This window comes from Leptidea sinapis, chromosome 2 (assembly GCF_905404315.1).
Source record: "Leptidea sinapis chromosome 2, ilLepSina1.1, whole genome shotgun sequence".
In the NCBI taxonomy this organism is placed as follows: Eukaryota; Metazoa; Arthropoda; class Insecta; order Lepidoptera; family Pieridae; genus Leptidea; species Leptidea sinapis.
This window is the reverse complement of record NC_066266.1, coordinates 28,671,803-28,689,182: the sequence shown is the minus strand read 5'-3', so window position 1 is coordinate 28,689,182 and position 17,380 is coordinate 28,671,803. Positions and strand designations below refer to the sequence as shown.

The 17,380-nt window shown below is 37.2% G+C and overlaps 1 protein-coding gene across 1 annotated transcript; it reads left to right on the top strand.

Annotated features, from left to right (window-relative positions):
- The first annotated feature begins 735 nt into the window (after positions 1-735).
- Positions 736-15,178, top strand: LOC126974489 (probable serine/threonine-protein kinase kinX). Its single transcript, XM_050822007.1, has 3 exons — positions 736-1,243; positions 1,977-2,203; positions 15,143-15,178. Exons 1-3 carry the CDS (start codon positions 736-738, stop codon positions 15,176-15,178), a joined length of 771 nt encoding a protein of 256 aa, XP_050677964.1.
- Positions 15,179-17,380: the final 2,202 nt, after the last annotated feature.

Below are 17,380 nucleotides of genomic sequence, written 5' to 3'. Positions count from 1 at the left end.
TGGGTTTCTCAAGAATCCTGAGCGGTACTGCATTGTCATGGGCAGGGTGTATCAATTACCATCATCTGAACGTCCTGCTCGTGTCATCCCTTACTGTCATAAAAAAAACAAAAACTTTATTTTATTAAGTTTATTTTTATAAACTATTAAAAAACTTAATTGAAATAAAGGTTGTATGGAATTCCATTTCAAAGGTCGTTTTTTCCATATCAGGTAGTGAAGGACTACAGCGCCCTGCCACAGTTTCTGTGCTGGGAATGCGCCAGACACCTCACAAAATTCAATGAACTGAGGGTAAAGGCGTTAAAGAGCAACTGTCTGCTGTCCTGTCTGCTGGGAGCCAACCTTCAGGTATGATGGCTTAAAGGGATAAATAATAAAAACTATTAGGATTAACAAAACCTTAACTCTTGGTAAGTGATACGCCCTATCCGCTACAATGTCCACAATGCCGCACATGTTTCTCCCCCCCGTTCTTTAGGCATGTCCACGCTCATGGCCTTGAGACCATCTTAGTGGTAGGTAAGTCGCAGTAGTCCAGTATTTCGCTAGCTAATATAGTACAGTATAGTATAATTACAAGCTTTTTGGTTACTCATCTGTTTTCTTAAACATTCTCAGATAACCCCACAAAAGCTAAATGAAGAGACAAGAAAAAGAAACCAGTTGACGTCGACTTTGAATTCGATAATTTTTAACGAAGTGAACATTACTGTTGATGAGGAAGATAATGAAATGATGATCGAAGTTCTCGATGAAGAAATACTAGATGAGAATGCTGATGACGAAAAATGTGTGGTTAAAGAAGAAATTGGTGATATTTTCGAGGGTGACGTTCAAAATGATGATAACGTCTTCCAAGAAGTGCAAATAGAAAATGATGATAGCCAAATGATCCCATTGAAAGATGCAGATGATGAATCTATACAGTACTATTTTGTAGATGAAGAAAATCAAGTAAAGTATGATGCAGTACACGATGGTGTCAAGCAAAATAAAGATGAACTTAAAGATCAGAAACATGAGACTAATATTGATACTAATGATAATAATCATGAAGTAAACGATGATAATGTTGAATTTGATGATGAGTATCATGAAATAAAAGATGAACACGAGTTTATTGATGATGGTGAAATAATATATGAAGAATATATAGAAAACGATGATACTTATATGGAGCAAGATGATACACAGAACAGAATGGAGCAGAATGTATTTTCAGAGTTCGGGATGAATACAGGTAAGAAAAAATTGATATTAGAACAGAAAATACTCCTGACTCAATACTCCGTTAAGGACTTCATCCATTTTGCGTTGTGTATATGTATGAACGTCAGCTTTAAATTATTTCATGTATTTATAGTTTTTTATATATTTTTTCCCGCGATTTCGTCCGCGTTGAAGTTACTTTGAGATTTATTTTTATATTTTTTAGGATATTTTTCAAATAATGCACATACAAACTGCTCTTTCCGCTGCATATCCCCTGTCACAGTGGTTAGTCTCTTTAAATTTCGTCCCCATGTAGGTCAAAGTTTCTAAAATGCTCGAACAAAAGTTTATTAATAACTTCTTTTTAAGAACCTAAACACAAAGTTTCATGGCTTTATCTCCGAAAATGACGAATTCTCATGCATTCACTTTCAACCCGTTTGCCTGCCTTGCCTTTTTTAGCAAAAAATTGTAGCTTTTGTCCCAGGATTCCCAATGTCCACTTTGAACCAAATATAATCAAAATCGAGTTCGGAGTTGGGCGTGAAAGCGTGACGTTGTTTGGTCTTCCATCATTTAATTCATCCCTGCACAGGTCTAAGTTTTAAAAACACTAGACTTAATATTTATTTGTACGTTATTAGCAGTAAAACAGGTACACGATAAAACATACAGGGAGCTGCTAATTCCGGACCTGCCTGGAGTAGCTTCTTCCATGAGAGGCGTATATGATAACGTATTAGGTTTTTTTATTTTTTTAGAACAAACCTTATCATATGATGAATCTGAAGACGAGCCCAAACTGCGCGTGTATGATGATGAAACAAAAAACACATTTACAGAGGTTCCCGTAACAGACGTCATAGTTTATTCTGGCGAAATGAAAGAAACAGAGATGGCAAATATAGACAATAAGGTTGAGAAGAAGAGGAAAGAGACAAAAGAGAAGAAAGAAAAAAACAAATCGAGTGATATGAGCACGTTTATTGTAAGGTATCTACTATTTCAATGTTATGCATCTGTATTTGTACATACAATATTTTTTAATTACTCCAAATTTCTACACATTTTGTAAAATTTTACAAGCTATATATATCTATATAATATCCGGACGAACAAAAAAAAGACTTATAGGACATCTGGATTCGAACCGAGGTCTTCTGCTTTCCGGATCACCCAATGTCCCATCTGAACTATTATAGTCTTGTATATAGTGGTGAAATTTACCTTTGTATTCTAATGTCATTGTAGCTGTTTCTCATTAAAACACGGATAAAACTACATTTTTTAAAATTGAAACCTATCGATCGATCGATTTCTCGCCCCCGAAACTACTTGTATACTAAATTTCATTGAAATCGTTGGAGCCGTTTCCAAGATTCAGATTATATATTAATGTACAAGAATTGCTCGTTGAAAGATTTATGCTTTTCTACCACCTTCTCCGAGATAGTAAGAGTATGAGTTGCAGGGTGCTGACGTACGACGAGCAAGTAGAGGAGCTGGAGAAGAGGAGAGTGTCGGACCAGTTCTACTTCGCGAACTACAAGTGTAACATCTGCTACAAGTCGTTCAAGACAGAGAAGATTTACGAGCGACACGTGGCGCTGCACTCCGAGGTGGGCGAGTATAACACACACCTTACATCATAAAATTATTTAAACTTTCGTGAGACATGATTAACTTATTTAGTAATACGGCTTTACTCACGATTTATCGGTGTGGGTACCGATAAATTGTGTCCCGTACCGGCAAATGCTAACGGGCAATACCAACTATTGATGTACTGAAAACGTCAACTAATGATGAGGTGAGTGACTCAACGTTAGGCTCGATGCAATGGCATTTTTAAAGACGTCATAGTAGGTACAAAAAAAGGCACGCTTGCATACAGACGGAGGGATTTACGTTATCTACTTGGATCTATGTCTGTGGTTAGACCGTTTCTTGGACATTGCAACATTACTTTATTTTTCTAAAATTATATTCCTTATTACATCAGCTACCTGCCATTAAAGGTCCCGTCAAAATCGGTCCAGCCATTTCAGAGATAAGCCGGAGCAAACAGACAGACAGACTAAAATTTGTAAAAAATGTTATTTTGGTGTATCGCACACCATATATATATTCATATACATTTAGTAAAAAACGGTTATTTCAATATTACAAACAGACACTCCAATTTTTATTATATGTATAGATAACTTATAGTTTGCTGAAGATAATTGCTGTTGTTACCACAAGTGTACAGTTAAAGTGAGATGAGTGCGTGTTGACAGTCGGCGGGGCACCTGGAGTGTGACGTGTGCAGGCTGCGCTTCAAGAAGGACACGGACCTCAGGAGTCACCAGCGGAAGCACCAGTACAGCTACCAGTGCAAGCTGTGTCCCTACGTCACGGGCTGCGAGTGAGTACCACACAGGACTCTCGAGCGGTTGAGCGAGAACTCTATTAATTCATCTACTGACAAAACACGAATTCAAATTCAAATATTTTTATTCAAAATAGGATTCACATCCTGATGTCACCACCACTTATTGAAAGTAAAAAAAACTACCACCCATTCAAAATGAATGTGGGTTTATATTAGTGATAATAGTATCACATGAGTGTTTTAATACTAATTGTCAACAGTTGCATACAAGACTTTATCTACACCCATAATATGAATCCTCTATAAAAGATTATGAACCAGTTAGATTACTGCTAAAATTAAAAAAGCCAGCCCTAGTAACCATTTCATTATACAAACGAGTGTTGTAATGTTGTAATGAATGTCATTACAACACTCGTTTGGATGATGTTATCAGGACATTGGGTGTTTTAATGTTGGCAATAAGCTGTTTTAGAATAGAGATATCTTGAATAGAGGATTTAAAGCATGGGTGTAGATTAAATTATACACAAAACATAACAATAGTCACGGTCTTATACATAATCTGACATGAATCCTAGTTATTGGTGCATACACCACTCTGATTAGAAGACATTAAATGAGATACAAAATAAAGTTCGGTCTACATGTGGACGTAATTCTAGAAAAACGTTCCGAACCACAATCACTTTGAAATTGAGTTAAGAACACAAAACTGGTTAGGTGATACATATTAACGGACTGACAATAAAGGCAGCGCTACTGTTACGCTTTAAATGACATCATGACTTAGTAGCCCAACCCACATGTATGGAATACACTAATATTTATTAAACATTAAACACGAAAAAATTTTTAAAATGTGACGATTGCGACTTGGAACGTTTTTCAGGAGCTATGTCCAATTTGAGAGTTCCAGCAAATTATTAAAATAATGTAAGCAATAAAAAGAAGAAATATATTAAAGAAGAAATATAGTGTTAATATATTTAAAATATAATAATTTGTTACTAAATTTCTGTCATTAATATAAATTATTACAAATTCAAAATAGATTTTTCGGTGACGTTATCTTATTTAATAAAATGTTTTTCAAACCTGTTAAAATAGGGAATGTTTATATTATAACATAATACTTATTAAGATTCATTATTGCAAATACAATATAATAATCGCCTTAAAAACCAAATCAAGAATATAGTAGGTACCTACCTAATAAAATCTGTGCTCACTTTTATGTTTCATATGAAGCAACTAAAGAATCCAATAATATATAATATGCTTTACTTGTGAGATTCTTCTAAATAATAAAAAAAGATACACTGTGTTTTCATGCGATGGCCAAGTAAATCTATTTATTGAAAACATAAAATATTTTTAATATTGATATGGTCACTAGTCAATGCAGGGCCGCTCAGGATTCTTGAAAAACCCAATAATTCTGAGCGGCACTACAATAATTGCGCTCGTCACCTTGAGACATAAGATGTTAAGACTCATTTGCCCAGTGATTTTAGAAGATGTCGTTAGGTTTGCTAATATGTAATAACTTAAAACAGAAGGAGCCTTAAGTTGGGACTAAATAAATTAACCGGCTTCGCATTATATGGATCTCACAATTTTTATGGTAGAACAACTGAACTGCAAGACCTATTTTTTTTACAAGTAATGTTATTGATGGCATAATCTACTACTTATAAAAGTAATATCCGACAAATATAGTTAAAATATTAAAAGTCAGTAATTTTCACTAATCATCTGAACTCATCTTTTCAGAGGTTATTAATTATCTGTACTATTTTTAAGTGACATTTTGATCTCTTTACTTTCGTTATACAGTTATTTAAATTTACTACATAATATATTATCACTTATTAGAGTCCAATATAGTTATTTATATGACGTATATAAACAAACATAACTAATACTAGTATTGGTAACGACAAAGCAATGCATAGAACATACCAGGTAACCTTTACATATTTTGTGAACGATGGTTCGCGATACAGTGACCGTGCCGTGTGTCAAATGTCAATCCGCGCTTACTACCTACGGGTGCTCAGGATCCTCGAGATAGACATACAGTCGGTTGGCAATCGCTTACGGCAAGTGTGCTTCTGTTATTCCAGTCACAGATACATATTTTATTTACTTTGTTTATTTGATCGGAGTCCTCTCAAGCATGGAGAAGCAATAAATAAAACAAACGTAAATATTACACGTAAGTTATTAGGCAAAGTATTTCTTCTGTCATAGTGCGAGTTCTAACGTGTCTTTTTGGCTTTGTCAAATTGACCTCAACCTCACAGCTACAAATAAACAGCTTATTGGCGTGAAAATGTATTGTGACTATGGAGTCACAATACATTTTCACGCTGCGTCGTAGCTGCGAACTGAGAGAGAGAAATAACATAAAATGAATCTTATTTACCGTCAGCTAAATTTGCTATTTCTTTAAAAAGATTTATCTAAGTGAAATTTCTCTATCAGACTCTCAGAAATAATAATATCCAAATATACTCGAATAGCACGGCACTCAAAATACAAATACATACATGGCATACAAATTATAACAATCAGAAGTGGGATACTAATTAGATAGCAAAGGATTCTTTATAATTATTTTTGTATATTTTAGTGGGCGAGCGCGTGATCACGCTGCGTGTCACACGGGGAGGAAGTTCATCTGCGACCAGTGCGGGAAGATGTTCGAGTGAGTTGTGACTTGTTTTATAATATGATAACACTTGCATAACTTTCATACAAGTTTTATTGAATTCTTATGGGAGTATTGATAGGAAAAGAACACGATAACTCAAAATTCGAGTCTGTCTCAGAGGTAAAACCCAGCTCAATGTAAATGTGGTCATATCGTATTACACTACACCTTATGTAGATTTTAACGCCACGTTTTCTAACTCCGATGGTGTGATATGGTGCAGCCACGTGAACAGCCGGCTGAAGCACATGCGCGACTTCCATCCGTCTAACCACATCTGCCAGCTGTGCGGGTTCTCGTACTTCAGCTCGCTGGGCCTCTCGCAGCACAAGACGATGATGCACAAGGACGACGACCGCGAGGTGAGCTCCCCACACCTACACAACACTACACAACACTACACACCACTACATGCATCTCAACTATTTTCATACGATAGTGACGGAAAAAAGGCGCTCTCCTTTTCCATGATAAAAATCAAACGAACTCGTAAAATACAAGTGACTGCCGGCGTGCTCCGCGACTCTTTATGACCGACAAGCGTGCCAGAATGATCTACGATAGCTGTTGTCGTCTTGGCTAACATACTAGTGGGACGAGACTTCACACTATGAACGATTATAATATATAAAATTTTTTATTGGTTTATTAAATTTATTATTCGGTCAAACGAGTCGAAATTTCGAAATTAGATTAAAATAAGATATTGCCGTATTTGGAAATAATCATCCCGACAAATCACACTTCGTGAAACATTTAATTTACACCGGTCACTCACTCGGAAACAATAATTTAATATTTTACATACATGTGAAAAAGGATTCCGCTTAAAATATGTGTTCGAACAATAAGAAATAATAAAACACAAAAAAAACATGTTTACATTTTTGAATGAACCAAAAAAATCTCTTTCGTCACAACAGCCGACCAATTACAGCGCGCCATCTCATGCGACGAGGGTAGGAAACAGCGGTTTCCGACTCATTAAATTCAATCTCATGTCAGAGTTTTGCGAGTCAACATCTCCTGAGGATGCCTCGTGTAGAGGTGAAACACGTGTCGAATTGTTTTAATATTGACGGAAAAAAGAAAACTCAAAACATTTGGATAATATTGGCTTAATTTACTTCAGTAAATTGTCATTATATATTAAGAAAAATATGTGTCCCTTTAAAGTTTATTCGTTTTATAAGAGAGAGCGAGATAATCGTTGATAGACTCGCCTTCTCGCCGGCGACCTCCTCTGTTGTTATCGTTATTGAAATTGTTATTAGACATTGGAAAGTATGAGAGTGATATTGAAAGAAGAGTGAATGCAGGAAACATGGTGAATGGAGCTTTGCACTCCTTTATGAACAGTCAGAAGGTGTCTAATAAGGCTCGCTTGGCTGTGCATGAGGGGGTGTTGGTTCCAACACTCATGTACGGAAGTGAAAGTTGGGTATGGCAGAAGAAACATGAAAGCAGAATAAATGCAGTTGAGATGAGAGCGTTGAGAAGTATGATAGGAGTTACACTGAGTGACAGGATAAGAAATAGTGAGATAAGAAAACGTTGTGGTCTGAAAGAAGATGCTGTGACAAAAATTGAGAAAGGTATGCTGAGATGGTTTGGACATGTCGAGAGAATGAATGAAGAACGATTGACGAAGAAAGTGTATAAGGCCAGTGTGAATGAAAGTGTTGGAAGGGGTAGACCTAGGCGGACGTTTCAAGATCAAATCAGGGACGTCTTGAAAAAAGGCCAGGTCAAGAGTACCCTAAACCGGAGAGCATGTATGAAAGGAATAATGAAAGTGGACGAAGCGAAAGAAGTATGTAAGGATCGTAGCAAGTGGAAAGAAGTGGTCTCTGCCTACCCCTACGGGAAAGAGGCGTGAATTTATGTATGTATGTATGTATTAGACATTAAGTTGGCTGCGTCACCATGACGTGACCGCTCAGTTGTCATGTTACAGGTGACGGATGATAGTCCGCAGTGCGAGCATTGTGGCCTGCGCTTGGTGACGGACGAGGCGCTGCAGACTCACCAGCGGACCAAGCACAAGATGTAACTATATTATCACCTATTACTGAACACATTTAAAAAAAAACAATGTCTTAAAACTACTCTACGAAAATAACAAATCATAGACAATTTTAAATAACGCTTATTGTGTGCATCCGGACGTACACGCAAGATAGTACGAAGTATTGCCATATTAAAAAGAAATTGGGAGGCAAACATCCTCCCCGGCCCCTTTTTGGTATGATTAACTTACATTAATTAACGGCACGTAGTATTGTTATGTTGTTATTTAGTTTATTATGTAATAATTGTCTGTTGTTCAATTCGAATAAAAATATGTTCATTACATACTGTTATGTTTTCGGAATCATCGATTTGTGGAAAATTAAAACTACAATTTTACTACATTTTAGTAATCAGCTTGTTGTCACTAGCCGGTTGTATATTTTTATATTCTGTTAATTCTACTGTTTCCCCCACGAGACAGGCAACGCCTAGTGTGGGGGTCAGTATAAAATGTTAATTTGTACATGTAAAGTGCGAAATAAATGATTTTGTATTTTTTTTGTTAGATTTGTTGCATTGCTTTGTTAGATATCCATGCTATGTAACAACCATATATACATATACTAACCTATAGACAAACAAAGCATGCGAGGGAGAAGAAAAGGAAAGTAAATCTATTGCTTCTGTAACCAATCGGCCACGCTTGTCATTAGGTCCGTAGTATTTTTAATATTAAACCATGAGCTCATCATCACTCCTAAATTAATATTTCAGTAACGTCGGCGGTAAAACAATCAAGAAAAGTAAGCCGCTAGGACCGATACAGTGCGAGCTAGTAAGTCGGTTCCATATACTTTTTATTCATCAATTTAGATTTATTAAGTGTTAAAATTTAACAAACAATTGAAAAGAAATGCCTCTGCAAGAAATGGTCTGCGAACAAAGATCACAATGAACACCGTTTTGTTCTTAATAGTGATTTTCATTAATATAACACAATAAATAATGGATTGCTTGTAGTTAATTCTAGAAGGCTTCATAAGATACATAATAGCCTTAAGGGTAAAGGAATACACTCTTATAATAAAGTCCCAGCCACTATCCAGGCATTATCTATAAATAAATTTAAATGTTTTATTAAAAAATGGCTCTGTCGTAAATCCTCCACAGATGAATATCTAAGTGATCCGACAGCCTGGGACGAGATTATGATCATTTTATAGCAATATAATATAAAATAATAATATTGTTTATTGCATTAAAAAAGCACAAAAAAGAATGCTGGGAGAGTTGCTTGCGCCGCTTCTTCTATCTCAGAGCGCCATTTATTTACGAAGCGGTAGTAGATCTCAATTCTAATATACTAGATATTAGAATTGAGATCAAAAAGAATTCTAAAGGAATCAATTCTCAGAAAATAAATGCCTTTTAATGAAATAAGTTTCATGACGAACGGGGCGGGGCTACATTAGGGTTTGTGCAACAAGCCAACATTACTTATCCCCAAGGGATAAAAGATTCACTCCATACATACCTTTACACTTATCTCTCTAAACCGAGACTATTTAAGAACAATATCTGGCTTCTGCAGGCTAACCAAGTACTACTTGATCCCTGATCAAAGAGACCGGTTGTAGGTTCTCTTGACAGTCATAACACACCATGTCACATCATTAGCAGAGCAGTCCGCACTTAAAGAAGCCAGCGACAGGGCGGACATGAACTGCCAACATAGTTTGTCAAATTTCAGTAGTCCTTTGCCAATTAGCCTGAGAGAAATTCTGTCGTACTGTAGTATGGATAGGCAAAGAACACATTCTTAACAATGGCAATGTCGAAGGATAGTACTGGGTCAGCCCACATATTCACTTCTAAAAAGGTCGTATTTATGTATTAGAGGGGGCTCCTACCTGTTGGAAAGTCATTACTTAACTTACATTAAGTTTAACAGGGTAAAAAATGCGAAACGCGAGGCTCTGGAATGCATTAAAATGATGTCCGATAGTGGAATTCGGCTATAGGTAACTGACCAACTCCTAAGATGCAGAGAGAGCCATCATATCAGATCACTTTTACCTGATATTATGTAGTAAGCTTCAAGGTCATCCGTTGATGGCTGACGAAGATTAGAGGACCCGTCTACAACAGGGGTGTGTTCGCAGTGCGACGAGACGTTCCCACGTCCGGGGCGCTACTATCAACACTTCCGGGCGGCGCATCCGGGCAGGAACCGCACCAACTTCGCCAACCTGGCGCGCTTCATGTGCGACGCCTGCGGGATGTTCTTCAGGGTGAGTCTGCTGGGACCTTCAAAATCCATAAAGGTTTTTTTTTTATGGAACATGAGGACAAACGAGCGTACGGGTCACCTGTTGTTAAGTGATCACCGCCGCCCACACTCTCCTGCAACACCAGAGGAATCACAAGAGCGTTGCCGGCCTTTAAGGCAGGTGTACGCGCTTTTCTTGAAGGTACCAATGTCGTATCGTCCCGGAAACACCGCACTAGGAAGCTCATTCCACAGCTTCGTGGTACGAGGAAGAAAGCTCCTTGAAAACCGCACTGTGGAGGACCGCCACACATCCAGATGGTGGGGATGATATCGTAACTTGTGGCGTGTCGTGCGAAGGTGAAATTCGGCGGCAGGAATCAGGTTGAACAGCTCTTCGGAACACTCTCCGTGATAAATGCGGTAGAAGACACACAATGAAGCGACGTCTGTACGCAACGCCAAGTGATTCAGCCGTTCACAGAGTACTGGGTCCCTGACAATTCGAGCTGCTCTGCGTTGCACGCGGTCAAATGGATCGAGCTGATACTGGGGTGCGCCAGACCGGAGATGACAGCAATACTCCATGTGAGGCCGGACCTGCGCTTTGTAGAGCGCTAGAATGTGGGCCGGCTTGAAGTATTGCCGTGCTCTATTTATGACGCCCAGTTTCTTCGAAGCCAATTTGGCTTTGCCCTCCAGATGGCCACGGAATTGGCAATCGCTCGAGATTTCGAGACCCAGTATTCCGATACTAGGCGAGGCTTTAAGGGAAGTGTTCTCGAAGAGAGTGATACGGCAAATGGGGTTTTTTAGTGGTAAACGCGCAAACTTGAGTCTTCTGGGGGTTAAATTGGACAAGGTTCAACTTACCCCATTCCGCGACCTTCTCGAGAGTCCTCTCTCGAGAAGGTCGATAGAAGACATAAGATTCTCCCGGCATGGGATAATGGATAATGAGGGTATATTTGAATGTAATAGATTATGATAATGTAATATTAATAGAGTTCTTTTAACATCTTGAATGTTGCTTTTCAATATATTCTTGATAATGTTATGGTACATAGGCACATAAGTGAATTTGCTAGAAACTGTCATAACTATAATGTTCACACCAGGAACAGACATAAACTTATAATGCCTACTACTCGGCTAAGTCGAGTTAGTAAGTATTTTGTGGGGCGATGTATATATTTTTACAACAAGATCCCAGAAAATGTTCAAAACAAAAGTATTACCTATGTTATTTAAAAGAATTGTTATAAACGTTTGTGTGGTAAAAGTTACTATAACATAAATGACTTTTTTAATGATACCACGCATTGCGAGCGACCGCCTTCAGGCTAATTAATAATAAGTTTATTTAAGTTTATATATATATGATGAAAATGGTCTTTGTTTGAGGCTCTTTCACGCCTAGACCACTGATCGTATCGACATGAAACTACCACCATTCGATGCGAAATTTATCATTATACATATTTTATTATTTTAACAGCTGATTACTATGTAAACATTTTTTTCTTTTGATAAAAAAAAGCCCGCTGAGTTTATTGCGCCCGTTCTTCTCAGGTCTCAGGCATTCGTTTTGTAATGGGTGGTAGGTTTTGAGTTTCAATAAGTGATGTGACATCGTATTTTGAATGAACGAACGTGCCGTTGACTGTTCAGTCGTCGACCACGTTCAACGACCACATGACGCGGCACACGGGCGGCTCGTTCGGATGCGAGGTGTGCGGCAAGGTGCTGCGCACTCGGTACGCGCTGGCCAACCACCGCCGCCTGCATAGCGACACCCGCAGGGTGTACAGCTGCAAGCTGTGCGGCCGCGTGCTCAGCAACTGGGGCAACTGGAAGCGGCACATGGTGGTGAGTACACTGTATACAACAGACATACAGGCTATATCTATCATCTATTTGTTTATTATATCTCTATACTCTATTAAAGATTCTAAAACAGTTAGCTTATTGCCATAATTAAAACACTCCATGTCCTGATAACCATTACATCATCCAAACAAGTGTTGCAATGAAATTCAGTACAACATTACAACACTCGTTTGGATGATGTAATGGTTACTAGGACTGGCTTTTTTAATGTAAGCAGTTAAGCTAACTGTTTCAGAACATTTTATAGCGGATTCATATTATGGGCGTAGATAAAGTCATGTATGCAACTGTTGATAATTAGGTATTAAAACACTCATGTAAATTACTAGTATCACTAATATAAACCTACATTCGTGTTTCAATACCACTTATTTCACAACAGTTGCATTAATAAATATTACATTGATATGATTGACAAAATATTGAAAATAATTATATTCGTAATGCCTACGTTGAATAACTTTATCGCCGTTCAACAATTCGCAAATAGATCCCTCTAAGATTCGAATCCGTTTATTTCCGAGCGATTTACGTGCGCGAAATTGTGATGTATGCGTATTATTTTACCTGTAGTTAAAGAATGCTTATAATAAGGATGATTTCTTTAACCTATCGAAACAAGCTATAAAATAATCCATAAATTATTGATATTGTGTTTTACATTATTTTACACACACGACACATAGTTGAAAAACCGTTATATTTTAGAACAAATGAGTATTTTCAATGAAAACAATTGGTTTTACTTATTTGTATTTATGGTTTTATAATCAGCTTTATGTGTTGTCGTTCGATAAAGGTGCACACAGACGCGCGGCCGTTCAAGTGTGAGCTGTGCGGGCGACAGTTCAAGACCAGCGGCGAGCGAAAGACGCACCACAACTACGTGCACCTCAAGAAGCCCTGGCCTAAGAGGAGCAAGGACCGCAAGCGACAGGTATCACCACCACCAAACTCACCTGGTTCTCACTTTCCTGTATCTCATACACCGGAACAGATATACTTAACAGATAATAAAAACCAACATGGCGGTTTACAAAATGGCGCCCATACAAATTAAAAGGTTTTTATTACAACAGCATTTAACAATACAGTGCTATATATTTTGTTAAGTGAATTTTATTACAACGAGTTTACGGGTTACCTTATGGTCAGTGATCACTATCACCCACACTCTCTCCTAAGACCCGAAGGATCTTAGGAACGTTCTCGGCATTTTCTTAGAAACGCCACATAAAGAGCTCATTATAAAGTATGCAGAAAGTTGCTTGAAAAACAGAGAAGATAGAATTCGGCACCAGGAATCAGGTCAAACAGTTCGAAACTCTTTGGAATACTCCCGGTAATAAAAGTGATCTAGTCGTTCATAAAGCACCAAATTTCCCATAATTCGAGCAGCTCTGCGTTGGACGCGGTTGAATGGAGCTGACACTGAAATTCATTTGAATTTCATTGGTAGGTTATTTCTTTTCTGTCCATTTATCCTTTTTTTTTACTGTATTTGATGAATGCTGTGTAGTTTTAATTAGTAATAATCTAAATGTAATCTAATAAATAAAAGTAATCTCCGAGGATCACACAAAGTATCCTGTATTGTTACAAGATGATATTTTTATCCTGTTATTGTAACCAATTAATTGTAAATGAATCTCATCCAATGATGTCGAGTGTCATGTTGTGGTGACAGAGGTCGGTGTGCGAGGACGAGACGGTGGTGACGACTGTGGTGGACGAGAGTGACGAGTACGAGATCAGCATCGCTGTCGAGAGTCTGGAGGCCGCCGGCAACCAGTGACGCGGTAACACCGATAGCGGTACGGTACCGTAGTGTACTTGCAATGTGCGAGAAACGACACCTTCTCACTTCAGTGTTTCTTAGGTAGTTAGTCAGCCAGATTTTGATTTTGGGCGATACGTTGAAAATATTTCGGTTATAAAATTGTTATTCTTCTGTCGAAAGCTGGATGGATATAAAATGTTAATAAATAATATTTTTTAACCACTGTCGCTTAACAAAATTCGAACGAAACTGGCGTTTACGTTTATCAAAATAATAGTACTACGCACCTAGGGATAAAAGGTCATTCTCACCCGCGGAATATTGACAATCACGGGTGGCAATGTCCTACTAATCTCACGTGGTGCATGTACGATTTTTTTCCCATCTGGATAATGAAAAAGCTCGCTTTTAGTAGTATACGAGGGACAAGTCGTCTTGCCGGGAGTGAATCGGCCATTTATCTTCCTCGTACCAGGGACTAAAAGCGAGTTTATCATCGAGGTGGAAATTTTTTTAATTATATATGGTCTTAATCTTAGGATCGAAGTTGGGTTATATTGATATAATGTACATATTATTGTAATAGAGATTAACTACATAAGTAATTGGACTTAGTTCGTGAAAAACGATCCAAGCCAAAAACATGACATTTTAAAGAATTCGTTTTTAAAGTTTAATAAATATTAGTGTATTCCATACATGTGGGCTGGGCTTCTAAGTTATGATGTCATTTAAACAGTGACAGTAGGGCTGCCATTTTTTGTCAGTCAGTTAATATGAATCACGTGACCAGTTTTGTGTTCTTAACTCAATTTCGACATGATTGTGGTTTGGAACGTTTTGTGGAATTACGTCCAATTAATAATTATTGTTGTATTTTAGGTTAAGCTTCTTAGTTATGTTGAAACATATTTATAGGATAGTTTGATAATGAAACAATATTAATGATTTAAGTGTGGATTTCGGTTGGAGTTTTTAGGGCCGTAATTATGTGTAACAATTTACAAAGTATGTTGATTATGTGAAAGTAGTTTTTAACAATGTTTTCGTGTTTCTAGGGTCAGAATACTGTTACTCAATATATAATACTTATCAGAAGTCCAAATCTATGCATTACTATCGCACGTGATATTTTGACATAATTTATCGTCAATTGAACTTCCCGATTCCCAATATTTTTATACAGGTGTTATAAAATCCCGTAGATCTTAAGCGCCCGTTCACCGGCATAAGGCGCATGGGACGAGCCATCACCTCTCTCAACCATATTTTTGGGGCGGAAATGACCCGACCCACTACTGTAGGATGATCATGTCATTTAATTATATTCAGCTTTTCTTTCTCAAATATTGCATAAGATGAGTGTTACTACACAGTTTCTATAAATATTATAAGATTGTCAACATATTGAGTTCAGTTTTCGTTTGACATTGTAATGAAGGTGTTGTAATAAAAGGTAAAAGTAAATAAATAAATTAATTTTTGAACTTGTTTTATTTATCATGAAGGTCTACTTTTTGTGTCAGGTTCACAAATGTGTATTGAAGTTATATTGTGTTGTTTAGGGAACCCTTCAATGTTTCTCGATAAATATACCCTTACCAGTCTCTGTCTGGTCTCTATAGATGCTGATGGTAAGCGTTGTGGGCGACCTGATTGTAATATGATACTATACTATACCATGCATTTTGTAAGAATGCCTCACAAGTGAAGCTCTGTGCTTGTACCTTTTGAGGCAGATATCACAAGAATATGGTGTGTCTCCCGTATGGATCTGACTATGCTTCTTCATCACACTATTTCTACTGAATGTCTTGCCACAAACACTACATGTATATGGTTTTTCTCCAGTGTGAGTTCTCATATGATCTGTTAAGGTATTTGAATGAGCAAATGCCTTGTTACATATAGTACATGAATAAGCCTTCACACCAGTATGAGTCCGTTCATGTGCCTTTAAGGCAGTAGCTTGTGTGAAACGTCTGTTACACACATCACATGAATATAGTTTTTCTCCTGTATGTGTTCTGTTATGAATTTTCAAATATCCAGCCAGATTAAAACTTTTCCCACAAATCTTACAGGAATATGGTCTCTCACCTGTATGTATCCTAGTATGTCTCCTTAAATTATCAGAATTAGTAAAACATTTACCACACTCCTTACATGAATAAGGTTTTTCTCCAGTATGAGTTCTAATATGGATCTTTAATCGATAAAGACACTGATATATGGCTCCACATTCATAACAGGAATGTTGCTTTTTATTACAACCTCGTTTTCCAACTTGTAAAATTTTGTTTGATTCTGTCTGCTGTGCCACTTTTTCTGTACACTTAATTATTGTCTTATCCTTCTTTAAACTGTCATCATATGGAAATACTTTGCTAATTGTTTTATCTTGCATCAACTCTTTGTTGCCAAGGAAATAATATTTGTTTGTTATATCTTCTTTTTTATTGCAAATATCGGTTTGGTCTCTTATTTCCTTATCCTCCATCTGGTTACTTGACTCGACATTGAAACCAGTATGACCCTTACCTGTTGAAGAAAATGTTACTTAAATTTATTATCATACAAAGATCAATCATATTTCTCACCGAAAAAAATTAAAATAGAATCTAAAAATCACTTATTAATAGTCTCATAACTCTAATAGCCATTTGAAGACTATGCTCCGGAACTAAGTTGAACAGACAAAAGAAACACAAAGGGCCTTGTTTATTACTAAGAATTACAAGACATTAATTTATTAAAAATCCTGGGGGCAATTTTTCTCCTCCGCCCCTCATCATATTTAGAAAGTCATATCAAAGGGTCACATAATGGGGAACTGAACCAACTTTGCATGGAGTACTTCAATATCAGAGGTCAAGAGAAGCATTGCTATACTTTAAGGTGCTAACTCCAAGGTTGCTAAGACATATTGGATCAGGAATACAGCAGCCACAAATTTATTCCACATAGTGGCTGTGCGGAGGAAAGATGTTATGCAGTACCAGGTACAATATGATAAACCTGACCAATCCTCTAAAAAAGTACATAAAAAGAACACAATGAGAGCAATGCTGTTGAGGCCATTTATTTTGAATGTTCTATTTTTGTTATGCTTGTAAAATA